General features: G+C 46.5%; 1 protein-coding gene across 3 annotated transcripts in view; it reads right to left on the reverse strand.

Annotated features, from left to right (window-relative positions):
* CDC7 (cell division cycle 7) overlaps positions 1–13,083 on the reverse strand; it is a 79,611-nt gene that overhangs the window by 20,619 nt on the left and 45,909 nt on the right. For 2 of the 3 annotated variants that reach the window (XM_040360052.1, XM_040360054.1), the window contains exons 6-7: positions 5,569–5,788; positions 4,027–4,122 (exon numbers count right to left, since the gene is read on the reverse strand). In XM_040360052.1, the coding sequence (XP_040215986.1) occupies positions 4,027–4,122; positions 5,569–5,788 (316 nt within the window). The remainder of the gene's footprint in view (positions 1–4,026; positions 4,123–5,568; positions 5,789–13,083) is intronic. The other variant, XM_040360055.1, reaches the window with a different exon arrangement.

The following is a 13,083-nucleotide window of genomic DNA, read 5'->3' on the forward strand; positions in this document are numbered from 1 at the left end:
GAAGCGTCCAGGCAGAGTAAGGGGGCAGAGACACACGGAGAGAGAGAGAGAGAGAGAGAGAGAGAGAGAGAGAGAGAGAGAGAGAGAGAGAGAGAGAGAGAGAGAGAGAGAGAGAGAGAGAGGTGAGAGGTGTGAGAGAGGTGTGTGAGAGAGAGAGATGTGAGAGAGGGGTGTGTGAGAGAGGGGTGAGAGAGAGAGAGGGGTGAGAGAGAGAGAGGGGTGAGAGAGAGAGAGGGGTGAGAGAGAGAGAGGGGTGAGAGAGAGAGAGGGGGGAGAGAGAGAGAGGGGGGAGAGAGAGAGAGAGAGAGAGAGAGAGAGAGAGAGAGAGAGAGAGAGAGAGAGAGAGAGAGAGAGAGAGAGAGAGAGAGAGAGAGAGAGAGAGAGAGCATATGAGCAGAGCAGCATAGGACTGTGGGCAAGCTCCCTCACCTGTGGAGGACCTGTGCAGACGATGTGCTTTTGACCACGAAACGCGTCGGGAGGACTCCACTGTCGCCCCATTTACATGCAAGAGCTCTTTTACTTCCAGCCAAATGTAAGTTTGTTAGCTGTGAATAAACACGTATTTTTTCTTTTATACGGAGTTACGCTATGTGGCCACTTCTCTTTATTTTTCTCTATGCACCACTAACACACTGAGCCAATTGGTTTTGGGATACCAACATCAGTATAGCTTCCGGCTTACTCCTGGGGACCTATTCCATATAAGGACCTACCCACCAGTTGGACCTACGCTTCCTGCCAAGGATTGCTGTTTGACAACCGTCATATAAAGCCTTGACTGACCTCTTTTGGCATATGCCACCAGTGGTCAACAAGTTCCGGTAAGCCTGCACTTTTTCCGGTGATGGGATTGTCACGTTAAAGGAGTCACGCTTTTTCTATTTATTCACCTTTTCACCTGAATGACTTGTGGATGTTGATGAACTTTGCTACATACCTCGGATCATCACACTTAGGAGTTTTTGTTGGACTTTGTTTTTATGTTTGATACCACCTTAGGTGCATCAGTTCACGTGCCAGTTGGCACTGTTGTCACCCCTCGCTACAGAGGAATCTCACATGTTTCACAATTTGTGTCTAACATTTATTAATGTTATATGTGTTTTATTTTTTACTATACACATTTTTTGGTATTTTGATATTCATTTATTAATTTTAGCGCTACACATACGTATTTTTTTCATTGTTTGAAGATGTCCTTTGTTTACACGTATGTGTATTGTATAGCAGGTGAGCGAGGAAACGTGATGTCTACCCTGAAAGGACACATCCATGAGTCACCTAGTCTGGGTAAATGATTAGTTAATTAGCTCATGTTAATTTATGTTCTGGTTACCTCCTCTTTAACTGTATATAAGGTTGTATTCTTGGTTCTATTAAACACTCCATGTTCAGCAGACAAACAAGTCTCGTCTCGTTGTGTGCTTGAGAGCAGCTGGAATATCTGATATCTACATTCATACTGATAGGAAGCGGTATATGACTGAAGCACTCAAGCGGAGTGTGGGACGATCCGTTACAGAAATCAATTGATTTAAGGTCGAAATTATGATACAATCCCACATGCCTACTTATAGGCGTCTCCATTTTTCGTTTAAAAAAATAAAAAAAAATCAGGGAACCATGGTCCCCGATTCTTGGATTTTCTGCATATATTTGAATAAACTTAAGGATCCTCTGGTCTGCTGACAGTAGATACCAAAATGTATTATAGATTACGTATCTTGTTGTGTTGACTATATTTAGTAATGTAGATGCAGTTGGTTTTTCTTGTCTAGGCTTATAGATAAAAGTGAAAGTCTATCTTGTTTTTTTTACCCTATTGAAGGCGTTCTTAAGACATGTTCTGCTATAGCCCTTAATAAGGATACGGTCGCGTAACAGGTCTGCTTTTTTTTTAAAATCCTCAAATTGAGTGCAATTGTGCTTAATTCTCAAAAACTGGCTACAGGGAACCCTTAATCTTAATATTTTCGGGGTGTGAGCTGCTAGCATGTAGCAGACTATTCCTGGCTGAAGCTTTTCTATATAATTTGGAGCAAAACACTTCACTTTCATTAATAAACATTTCCACATCCAAGAATGTAATACTTTTTTGGTCAAAGTTGTATGTAAATTTCAGGTTATAGCTGTTACTTGTAAGCTGCCCAAGAACCCAATTAAATTTTCTTTTGCTCCTGCCTACACCATAAAGATGTCATCGATATAGCGATGCCACGATAAAATTTAACTGATATCAGCCAATTTCGATTTGCCTGCAAATAAGTCTCGTTCCCACCCCCCCAGGTACAGGTTCGCATATGAGGGAGCACATTTCGCCCCCCATGGCGACATTGATCTTGATAGGATGTTTTGTGTACACCTATGTCTTTGAATACACTGTTTTTGCGTACTTTTATGTTATTTTTCAAACAATCTTGTACACGTTTGAAGTGATTCTATCTATCTATCTATCTATCCATCCATCTATCTATCTATAGTGCACCTCAAAGTCTCACATCTCCAATCACATGCCTACAGTAGATTGTAAGGCTGCCCCAAATGACAGCAGAGGGGAGTTTAAAACAGGACCTTTAGAGGATTTTCTGAAGCATCCTTGAACACAGATACCTCATCCACTGAAACTGAAAGGGTCCTATTGAGAGAATTCCTCCCTTGACACAAAAGAACTGGGAGGAAGAAAAGTATTTTACAGGTAAACCAAAAATCCAAATTTCTTAAAGCGGGAGTTCACCCATTTAAAAAAAAAAAAAAAATCTCCCCTTAGCTTCCTGCTCGTTCGGTCTAGGGGAATCGGCTATTTATATTAAAATAGGTGCAGTACTTACCCGTTTTCGAGCTGTATCTTCTTCCGTCGCTTCCGGGTATGGGTCTTCGGGAGCGGGCGTTCCTTCTTGATTGACATTCTTCCGAGAGGCTTCCGACGGTCGCATCCATCGCGTCACTCGTAGCCGAAAGAAGCCGAACGTCGGTGCGGCTCTATACTGCGCCTGCGCACCGACGTTCGGCTTCTTTCGGAAAATCGTGACGCGATGGATGCGACCGTCGGAAGCCTCTCGGAAACCTGTCAATCAAGAAGGACCGCCCATTCCCGAAGCCCATACCCGGAAGCGACGGAGAGGATGCGTCTCGTAAACGGGTAAGTACTGCACATATTTTAAAATAAATTGCCGATTCCCCTAGTAATAACGAGCAGGAAGCGAAGGGGGAAAAGTGCCCTCTAAGGGTGAACCCCCGCTTTAAGCTGTACATCACAGGACACAGAAAAGTCAATAGCCATTACAACTTGGGATGCCCCAAAGCAATGAATCGGAAGAGCAACACATCACAAGGTACACCAAAGCAAAATGCTATAAATAATACCAACTGCTGGAAAAATAATGGTTGATGCGCAATATCACTTGATACCAAGGTAAACGTTTTATTTTATTTTTAACTGGTTGCCACGCAGCCACAATACATTTACTGCAACAGGGCAGCACGGGCAGGCTGGATCACAAGGTCAACACAGCTGTTCAGAATTTATACATTATAGTGATGCTGTTCTTGGCACACAGCCATCACATGGCACCTTGGCCAATTACAGCACCCTGTACCATGCGATAGCTTTGGGCCAACCACAGCACACTAAAGTAAATCACAGCCATTTATTTTTTTATGGCGAAATATGGGCTATTTTGACCATACTTCCCCTGTGGCCAGTTTTTACAGAGCCAGTCCAGGCTCAGAACATATCCCAACCGTTAGTCAATGTAGTAGCTGCATTTGTTTTTAGGCTCCCCCCCCCTTTTCACCTGGTAGTTCTGTGAACTCTTTATACCAACTGTTTTACAATGTGTTCTAGAAACAATATGGCACAAAGTTACTACTCTGAGGACAAAAAAAGGAAAATGTATTATCCATCCCATCCATCACCAAGAATGATGTTAGAAGTAATACACAGCATTTAAGTTAATCATTTATTTCAGTACATGTTATCTTGTATATATGTGCATGTGTATTTTATTTTCATGCGTTTCTTACTTTTGCAACTGTCACTTCATGGGGGACAGTACTGTAAACATTAAAATTCTTCTCTCCAAACACAGACCTCTGTGTAGATCCGCCAAGTAATCCCTCCTAGAAAAGACATCCAAATGGCGCACAATAAGAATTATATATCCTTTGTCACTTTACAACAGCAAATTATTGCATATTTAGGGAGTGAAATAAAGTGAGAACAGCTGCATGCATGATTTTAGGCATATAAACCCTAACATATGCAGAAAGAACAGTCTAGACGGAGCAATAAACATCATAATAAGCAACATCATAACAAACACACCCCCTGGAACACACAGTACTTGAGGTAAAGCAGACCGACTGCAGTGTGAAAAAAAAAAAAATGCAATATCCAACAAAATTGCCAGATTGATAATCACACTGTTTAAGTGGAACTCTAGACATTTTTCAAGCCTGAAAAATGGTTAAATTACCAATCACCCCCCCCCCCCCATCCTTAATACACTAGGGAATGATTAATTGGTTCATTTTCTTTTCTCTGTACCCTCATGCTCTGCTTTTGTCAACCGTGCCATCTCCCACTTAAGGGAAAAAAAGGGGAGCATATATTTTTGTCTGGAGTTCCACTTTAAGTGCACACAAGTGACATGTCTGGGCTGCATTGCATTCATAGGATTTCTCATATAAGCTGGAAGAGTTCTACATGACAGGATCCTCAGCATTTAGCGGCTTTATGATAAGTATACCTTTACATTTACTTCATCTTTTAGCATGTCAATGTGCTTGGAGCAGATACTTCAGACATTGTATATCCCGATTAGGTCAGCCACTATCCTACAGTGCAATTGTAAGAAGACCCACACTGGATATACACCATACATTTTTAATCCTATTAACCGTTTTTGTCCTATTGTAATCAGTTAACCTATTCCATTGTAAACCATCATTTGATTCAATCCAACTGTTTTAAAACATCAAATTTGATAGCTTTTATGATGAAAGTTAAAATTTGAAAGTCATTTATTATAAAGGTCCAGTTCACACCAGATGCAGTTCTGTGCGCATTTTTTCTGCTTTAAAAATGCATGCACAGTGCTTTCCATGTATTCCAATAGCTCTAGTTCACACCATGCAGTCAGTTTCTGGTGCAGAAAAAAATTAAACTGCATCTGGTGTGAACAGGCCCTAAAGTCAGTTGGTACCTTGAACAGTTTGCTTGCTAGAAAAAACAAAACAAAAAAAGCCTGGGACAAAAAATAATAAATAAATTAGCAATTGTTAATGAAAACCTGAATTTTTAATCTTTTTTCATCTTTAAATTACTGCTATGAAATTGGACAGGAAGGCCCAAACAATGGTTTAAAACTGATCAGAGTTTACTGGATCTGACTATACTTATCAGCTTTGAATAAGAAGAATGATATACACACAGCCAGCAACATGGCACGGAAACACCACTCATGTGCACCCCTTTATATTGCAATCGGTTATAGTGATACTCGTTAGAGGATGGCAGCCATGCTTAGGTTTTTCAACATTAGTAGAGAAGAAAAGACTTAAAACCTTTGCACTGTTTCCTGGATTACTCTGTGAAAGTGACCAATGTCTTTTAACAGACTGTTTTGTTGAGGTTGGTAGAACTACTTCTCTAGGTACTGGTATATTTCCTGAAATTGTGTTACTTTGTATACAACTCCCCTGTTTTTTGGAGTGAAGGACTTTGAGAAGTTCTATTTGTGTGTCCGGTGTTCCTTGGGCCAACCCGAAATCTACCAGGGCGTACCTGCAAAAACAAAACAAAAAAAACACACTGAAGGGTGTGGCAAATTTTTAAAATGTATCTAAAAAGTCAAAACTTTTGAGATTGTGTATGTGATTGTTAAAGCCCTCAATTTGTTTCTAAGTGTGCGTAGATTTTACTATAAATCCTGTTGCAAAAATTCTATAGCTTGATCTAAAACCTCATGTAGTTGCAAAAAACATGCTGGGAGCACAGAAGAATGCTGTTTTGCCTGGACACTCCACATACTTGGAGCAGGCAAAGTTCGGACCAAACCTTAATTATGAACTGCGAGGGCACATTCCAACTCCAAAACTAGTCATTTAGATTCTTTTCACATGCAGATATGAAAATAGGAAGAATGCCAAGATACACAGAGAATAATTCACCTTATTGTATACCTAAACAGTATTACAGAGTGTTCTATACAAGCCCCCAAAAAAACGACTGAAGCATACAGGGCATGTGCGGTACACCCCATTGTCCAATACCCAGATGTCAAAAGGAGGGCAGTAGTTGCTGTAATAGCCGCTGCTGCTAAGATTATATATATATATATATATATATATATATCTGATATATTATCTATCTCTTTTCTGTCCAGACTGAGGGTGCACCACTTAGCTGGGTGTCCTCTCCTGGGTCTCTGGCCAGACTGCCACTGTCATCCTCGCTGGAGATGCTGCAGATCTGGACAGAAAAATAGGATTTTTTGTACCAACCGTAAAATCCTTTTCTCTGAAGTCCATGGACGGACACAGCTCCCTAAATCTTGACAAGTGGGTTATGTTCCCTGTTTACAGGAGAGGATTAGGCAGACACATGTTAAAGCGGATGTGCCAGTAAAAAAAAATATTAAAAGCCAGCAGCTACAAATACTGCAGCTGCTGACTTTTAATATTAGGACACTTACCTGTCCTGGAGTCCAGTGCCGTTCGCAGCAGAGGACGAGCGATAGCTCGTCTCTCTGCTGCTCCCCCCGCCATCCTCAGTGAGGGAACCAGGAAGTGAAGCGCTCCGGCTTCACTACCTGGTTCCCTACGGCACATGCGCGAGTCACGCTGCGCCCGCCGATTGGCTCACAGTCACCGAGTGTTCCCGTCTGTCCCCGTTGTGTGCTGGGAAGTCAGGAAAAACCCGTCTTTTGCCTGTGACGGGTGGCCGGAAGTGGGTGCAAATACCTGTCTTTAGACAGGTATCTGCACTCCCCTCTCCCCTGAAAGGTGTCAAATGTGACACCGGAGGGGGGGCGGGTTCCGATCAGCGTGAGTTCCACTTTAGGGTGGAGCTCCGCTTTAAATAGTTAAATACATGTTACATTAACCCATGCTTCCGACCGGCACATACAGCGCATCACGAGTTGCCGGAAGAAGCCGGACTGCGAGTCGGCTCTACACGGCGCCTGCGCACCGACGTTCGGCAACTCGTGACGCGCTGTATGCGCCAGTCGGAAGCATGTCAATCAATTAGGAACGCCCAGTCCCGCAGATTACATACCCGGAAGCCGCGGTGAAAATCTAGATAATACGGTATGTACGGCAAGGATTAAAAAAAAAACAGCCTAATGTCATTCTCACAACTCGGCTGAATGTAATGTTAAACATTTTTTTTGGGGTGAACCCCCGCTTTAACAGAGTTGAACAGCCCCGCCCAAGGGGCGGTCCCTCCAGACATAACCCTCCTCACTGTAGCATGCAGCCTCAGTTCGTAACAAGCAGTACAAACCTAAAAAGGAGGGGTGGGAGCTGTGTCCGTCCATGGACTTCAGAGAAAAGGATTTTACGGTGAGTACAAAAAAAATCCTATTTTCTCTTATCGTCCATGGACGGACACAGCTCCTTAAATCTTGACAAGTGGGACGTCCCCAAGCAGTGTCAAAAAACGAGGGGTGGGAATTATATCAGTAAAACCAATTTTATTTTCACCCCAAAACAAGCAGAGCTCCTTAACGGAGGAGGTGCAACTCTAAACAGCCGCTGGCAAAAACTATCGACTGAAAAAAAACATCATAAGATGCACTCACAGCAACCATGTAAATTCTGGAAAAAGCGTGAAACGGACGAGCAAGTCGTTGCCTCGCACACCTGTGAGACCGACGCATGATGTCGAAAAAAAAACAGGAAGTACCAATTGCCCTGGTCGAAAGTGCCATGACCGGAAAGGGGGGCCCGCCCCTTAGGAGCGTAGTTCTGTATGACGGCCTGCCTGATCCACCGAGAAATGGTGGTCAACGAGACCGCCAGGCCCTTTTGTGGACCAGACACCGACACAAAAGAGTCAGAAGCTCCGAAACGGAGCTGTAGTAGGCTGGTATACACGCAAAGCGCGCACCACGCCTAAAGTATGAAAGGCCGAAACCTCCTCCTTATGGAGGATCAAGCATGGCGGCTTGCAAGACAAGACCGCCAACTCAGAAACCCCTTTAACGGAGGTAAAGGCCACTAAAGGGGTCACCTTCTGAGATAGTGTCAAGAGAAAATCTCTATGTTTCCAAAAGGAAGGTTCCTGAAGAACCGAGAGCACCAGAGTCAAAACTCATGGGGGAAGAGATGGGCCAAGAGGAGAAAGTATATGACAAACCCCTGCACACAAAACAAGGGGACCCACCAGGAACGGGCCGCAAAAAGGCCACTGAAAACACAGCCAAGGCTGAAATCTGCCCCCAAACAGTGCTTTAACCAATTTGTAGATCCACTCCAAGCTCTAAAAACAGCAGGACCCTGGACACCGAGTACGTCCGTGGACGTCGCTCCATCCCCTCGCACCAAGAGAGGTGCGACGGTAGATCCTCCGGAAGAAGACTACGGTGCCCTCAGCATTGTGAGATGACCGAGTCAGACAGACCCCGGTCACCTAAAGTCTGGCTTCCAATAACGATGTTGAGCAAGTCAGTGACGGTACAACAGGAGGAAGTATGGGACCTAGAGACAGAGGAACCTCATGCCCTGGCAACCGCCAGGGTACCTCCGCTACCAGGCGCCCGATATCGGCGTACCAAGGACGCCAAGGTCAATCTGGAGCGATTAGAATCATCAGGATCCTCTCAGCCTCCACTCTGGAGTGGCCGAGGAAGCAACTACCATGGAGGAACGGCAAAAAGTCACCGATACAGACCCCACAGGGCCACCAGCGCGACTGATGCGTCTGTACCAGATCACTAGACCTGGCCACTAACTTTGACACCCTTGCGGCGGAGACGAGCGGCCAGGAGATCCATGCCCTGTGAGGCTCACCTCCTGCGGGGGAGCCGAAACACCCCAGGCACAGAGAGACCCAAGCACAAAGACCAGTCGCCCTGGTCCAGCATCTGGCGACTCCAGTAGTCCGCCTGCCGATATACCTGATGGTAGACCAAAGCCACGGCCGTGGCGTTGTCCGGCTGAAACCAGATCGGTCGACCACGAGGAGAAGCATAGCCTGATCGCCTAAAATAGTAGGACAATGAACAGTAGACAGCACCTGGTATTCCCTCGGGAAGGCCCCCTCCCCCGACAGCAGCAATGTTAGCAATGCAGCAAGGGAAAAGGAGCAGGGAAGGGAGGAGAAGAGAACCCCCGAACGCCAGCCGTACCAACCCACAGAAGCAGGAGGGACTGTACTTACCCGTCCAAGCGAGGACTCGCTGACGCATTCCTGACAGAACTGCAACCGCAATGGAGGTAGCGGTCAGCCCGGTCAACTGAGTGAGACAACACCACAGCCCAGTCATATGTGGACCTCGGAGCAAAGCTCACCGGCCACCCCATGAGTCATGGGGTATGGCGTGGCAGACCCAGCCTCTTTGCAAAGGTGTGTCCACGCTTGCTGGTCGGACTGAGTAGACTACAAGGATCTATATTATCCAGCCTGTCTCTCAGACAGTTGATAGAAGATTCTTTAAGAAAAAGTAAAATAAAAATTTCTCCTCAGGGTGCTGGGCCCAAAGGGAGCCATACATCCTTCTCCTTGCTAGGCAGAACGAAACTGAGGCTGCATGCTACAGTGAGGAGGGTTATGTCTGGAGGCTGTTCAACTCTGTTAATGTAACATGTATTTAATATGTTTCTGCCTAGTCCTCTCCTGTAAACAGGGAACATAACTCACTTATCAAGATTTAAGGAGCCGTGTCCGTCCATGGACGATAAGAGAAACAGAATTTTTTTCAAATTAACAAGCAAGTAACCACTTGCGTGGTAATAGAAAATGTTGGAAGGCTCCTGCTCTCTGGCCTGCCCTTCAGCACCTCCCACTCCCTGCCCTGATGTGAAGGGGGAGTCTGTGGACATGGATGTGTAAAAAAAAAAAAAGGGGGGGGAGGGGTCTGTGAAATAAAAAGGAGGCCATGATGTGATGGGTAGACTAAAGACACTGATGTACAGGGGGGACTGTGATGTGTTCTAAACAAATAAGATTCGTACCTCTGCCAGAAAAGAAAAAAAAGTTTACTGATGGGACCTCCGTAAATTTTAACTTAAGGCCCCGAAGATATGATTGCAGTTAAAGCAGCCAGCCAAATGAAAATCTAATAAAAAAAAAAAATTGTACCACACACACACACACACACACACACACGTATATACACATATATATATATATATACACACACACACACACACACACATATATATGTATTACATACAGGGCTCAAAATTTCAAGTCCTGAGCCACTAGCCAGGCCTTAACAGTTACTCGCCACCAGTTGCCCCGCCCAACACATCTCCTGCCCTACCCCTAAGTCCGCCCCTAAACACGACCTTGTAAATTATCTCATGAAATTACACTGTTAAATATTTTAAGCAGAATTACATTACAAAAATAAATATTAACAACAATAGTAACATAAAGCATATCAGTACCCATCTGTGCCTCCCTGTGCCCCCATCACTTGCAGCCTTACTGTGCCCCCATCACTTGCAGCCTTACTGTGCCCCCATCACTTGCAGCCTTACTGTGCCCCCATCAGTGCAGCATGACACAGGAGAGGGACAGAGGCTGCGGACATGACACATGAGGGGGACAGAGGCTGCGGACATGACACATGAGGGGGACAGAGGCTGCGGACATGACACATGAGGGGGACAGAGGCTGCGGACATGACACATGAGGGGGACAGAGGCTGCGGACATGACACATGAGGGGGACAGAGGCTGCGGACATGACACATGAGGGGGACAGAGGCTGCGGACATGACACATGAGGGGGACAGAGGCTGCGGACGTGACACAGGAGAGGGACAGAGGCTGCGGACGTGACACAGGAGAGGGACAGAGGCTGCGGACGTGACACAGGAGAGGGACAGAGGCTGCGGACGTGACACAGGAGAGGGACAGAGGCTGCGGACGTGACACAGGAGAGGGACAGAGGCTGCGGACGTGACACAGGAGAGGGACAGAGGCTGCGGACCTGACACAGGAGAGGGACAGAGGCTGCGGACGTGACACAGGAGAGGGACAGAGGCTGCGGACGTGACACAGGAGAGGGACAGAGGCTGCGGACGTGACACAGGAGAGGGACAGAGGCTGCGGACATGACACAGGAGAGGGACAGAGGCTGCGGACATGACACAGGAGAGGGACAGAGGCTGCGGACATGACACAGGAGAGGGACAGAGGCTGCGGACATGACACAGGAGAGGAACAGAGGCTGCGGACATGACACAGGAGAGGGACAGAGGCTGCGGACATGACACAGGAGAGGGACAGAGGCTGCGGACATGACACAGGAGAGGGACAGAGGCTGCGGACATGACATGGGGGGGGAGGGGACAGAGGCTGGGAGGATGACATGGGGGACGACAGAGGCTGCCATTATATAAAACTTCTCCTCCACATCAGTATGGATCCTCCTGTGCCCCTTTCACCTCTCCACAGGTCAGAACAGCTCTGACCTTTGGAGAGGTGAAAGGGGCACAGGAGGAGGACAGCATACTGTCGATGTGGAGTAGAAGTTATATAATGGCGGACAGAGCACATCAGTCTCTGTCCCTCCCCTGCATGCCATGTACCCCCATCCACATTTACCCTTGTACCCCCAATTCTCTTTAAATCTCTTCATGGTTCTTTCTCACCTGATGACAGAAGTCACAGAACTTATTCATCACAGTGCAGTCTCCAGCTATCAGACCCAGCACACAGCCACAACACTTCACTCGGCTGTGTGCTACACGGGTCTGTCAGGCGGGGGTGGGGAGGGAGGAAAACAGAGCACTGCTCTGCTTCATTCCCGGTCTCCTGTCTGCAGCTTCTGACAGAGGGAGAAGCGGGACGAGTGGGCTTAAGCACATGAAGCCCGCAGCTGTCCCGCTCTCCTGTTATAATGTGGCCACCGTTTGGAACCAGCCCTGCCACTCGCTGTGTGATTGCTTCAGCCAGGAAACTGTCAGCCTGGTTTACCCCCTGTTCCTCACTCGCCCTGGACTAAATTCCACTAGCATTTTGCGAGCAAAGAGTGGAATTTTTGAGGGCTGTGTATATATATATATTTTTTGCTAGTCAGAGAAGGCTCATTTAAAATAACAAAAACATTTTTTTTATCTGCCATTTTATATTAATAAAGTGCTGGTCACCTCAGTCAGCCTCCTCCCCCAATCCAGCCATTTAATGATATGCTCTTAACAGGTTCTACTTACTTTTAAACAAGTTCAGTAGTCTTTTTTAGCACACTGTCTGCTAGGTTCAAATTCCACTAGTCAGGCAGGCTCCTCGAGAATAGTCCTGGCCTCTCTAGCTCGTCACAGGCAGCGCCGACACACAGCTCTCTGCGCAGCACTCCGAGTCCCCCCCTTCTGGCCGTGAGTGGAGTGACGTCACGCCGCTGAAAGAGACTCCTTCATAGGGGGAGTAAACAGGCTGCAGCAGACAGGAAAGGGAGCCGGGAGGTGACGGTCCCGGATGCAGGAGTGCACTTGGCAAACAATTTGTACAGTGCCGCTGGCCGCGCTGGCGGCCTCGGCAGAGCTTCACCTACGGCTGCGCCCCCCCCCCCTATACAAAATGGTATCGCCCAGGGGACCCGTCCGCCTCTGCCTTGTACCGGCGGCCCTGTGTGACCTCCGCCAAACCCCCGAAACTCACTCACTGAAGCCCTGGGGTTCGATCGAACCCAGGTTAAGAACCACTGATCTTACATGTTTCTGCCTAGTCCTCTCCTGTAAACAGGGAACATAACCCACTTGTCAAGAATTGAAGAGGCTGTGTCCATCCATGGACGACAAGAGAAATAGGTTTTATGGCATTTTTATTATTTTGTAGTTATGGCGGCGATCTGCGATTTTTATCGTGACTGCGACATTATGGCGGACACAGACACTTGCCGCTATT

This window comes from Rana temporaria, chromosome 7 (assembly GCF_905171775.1).
Source record: "Rana temporaria chromosome 7, aRanTem1.1, whole genome shotgun sequence".
In the NCBI taxonomy this organism is placed as follows: Eukaryota; Metazoa; Chordata; class Amphibia; order Anura; family Ranidae; genus Rana; species Rana temporaria.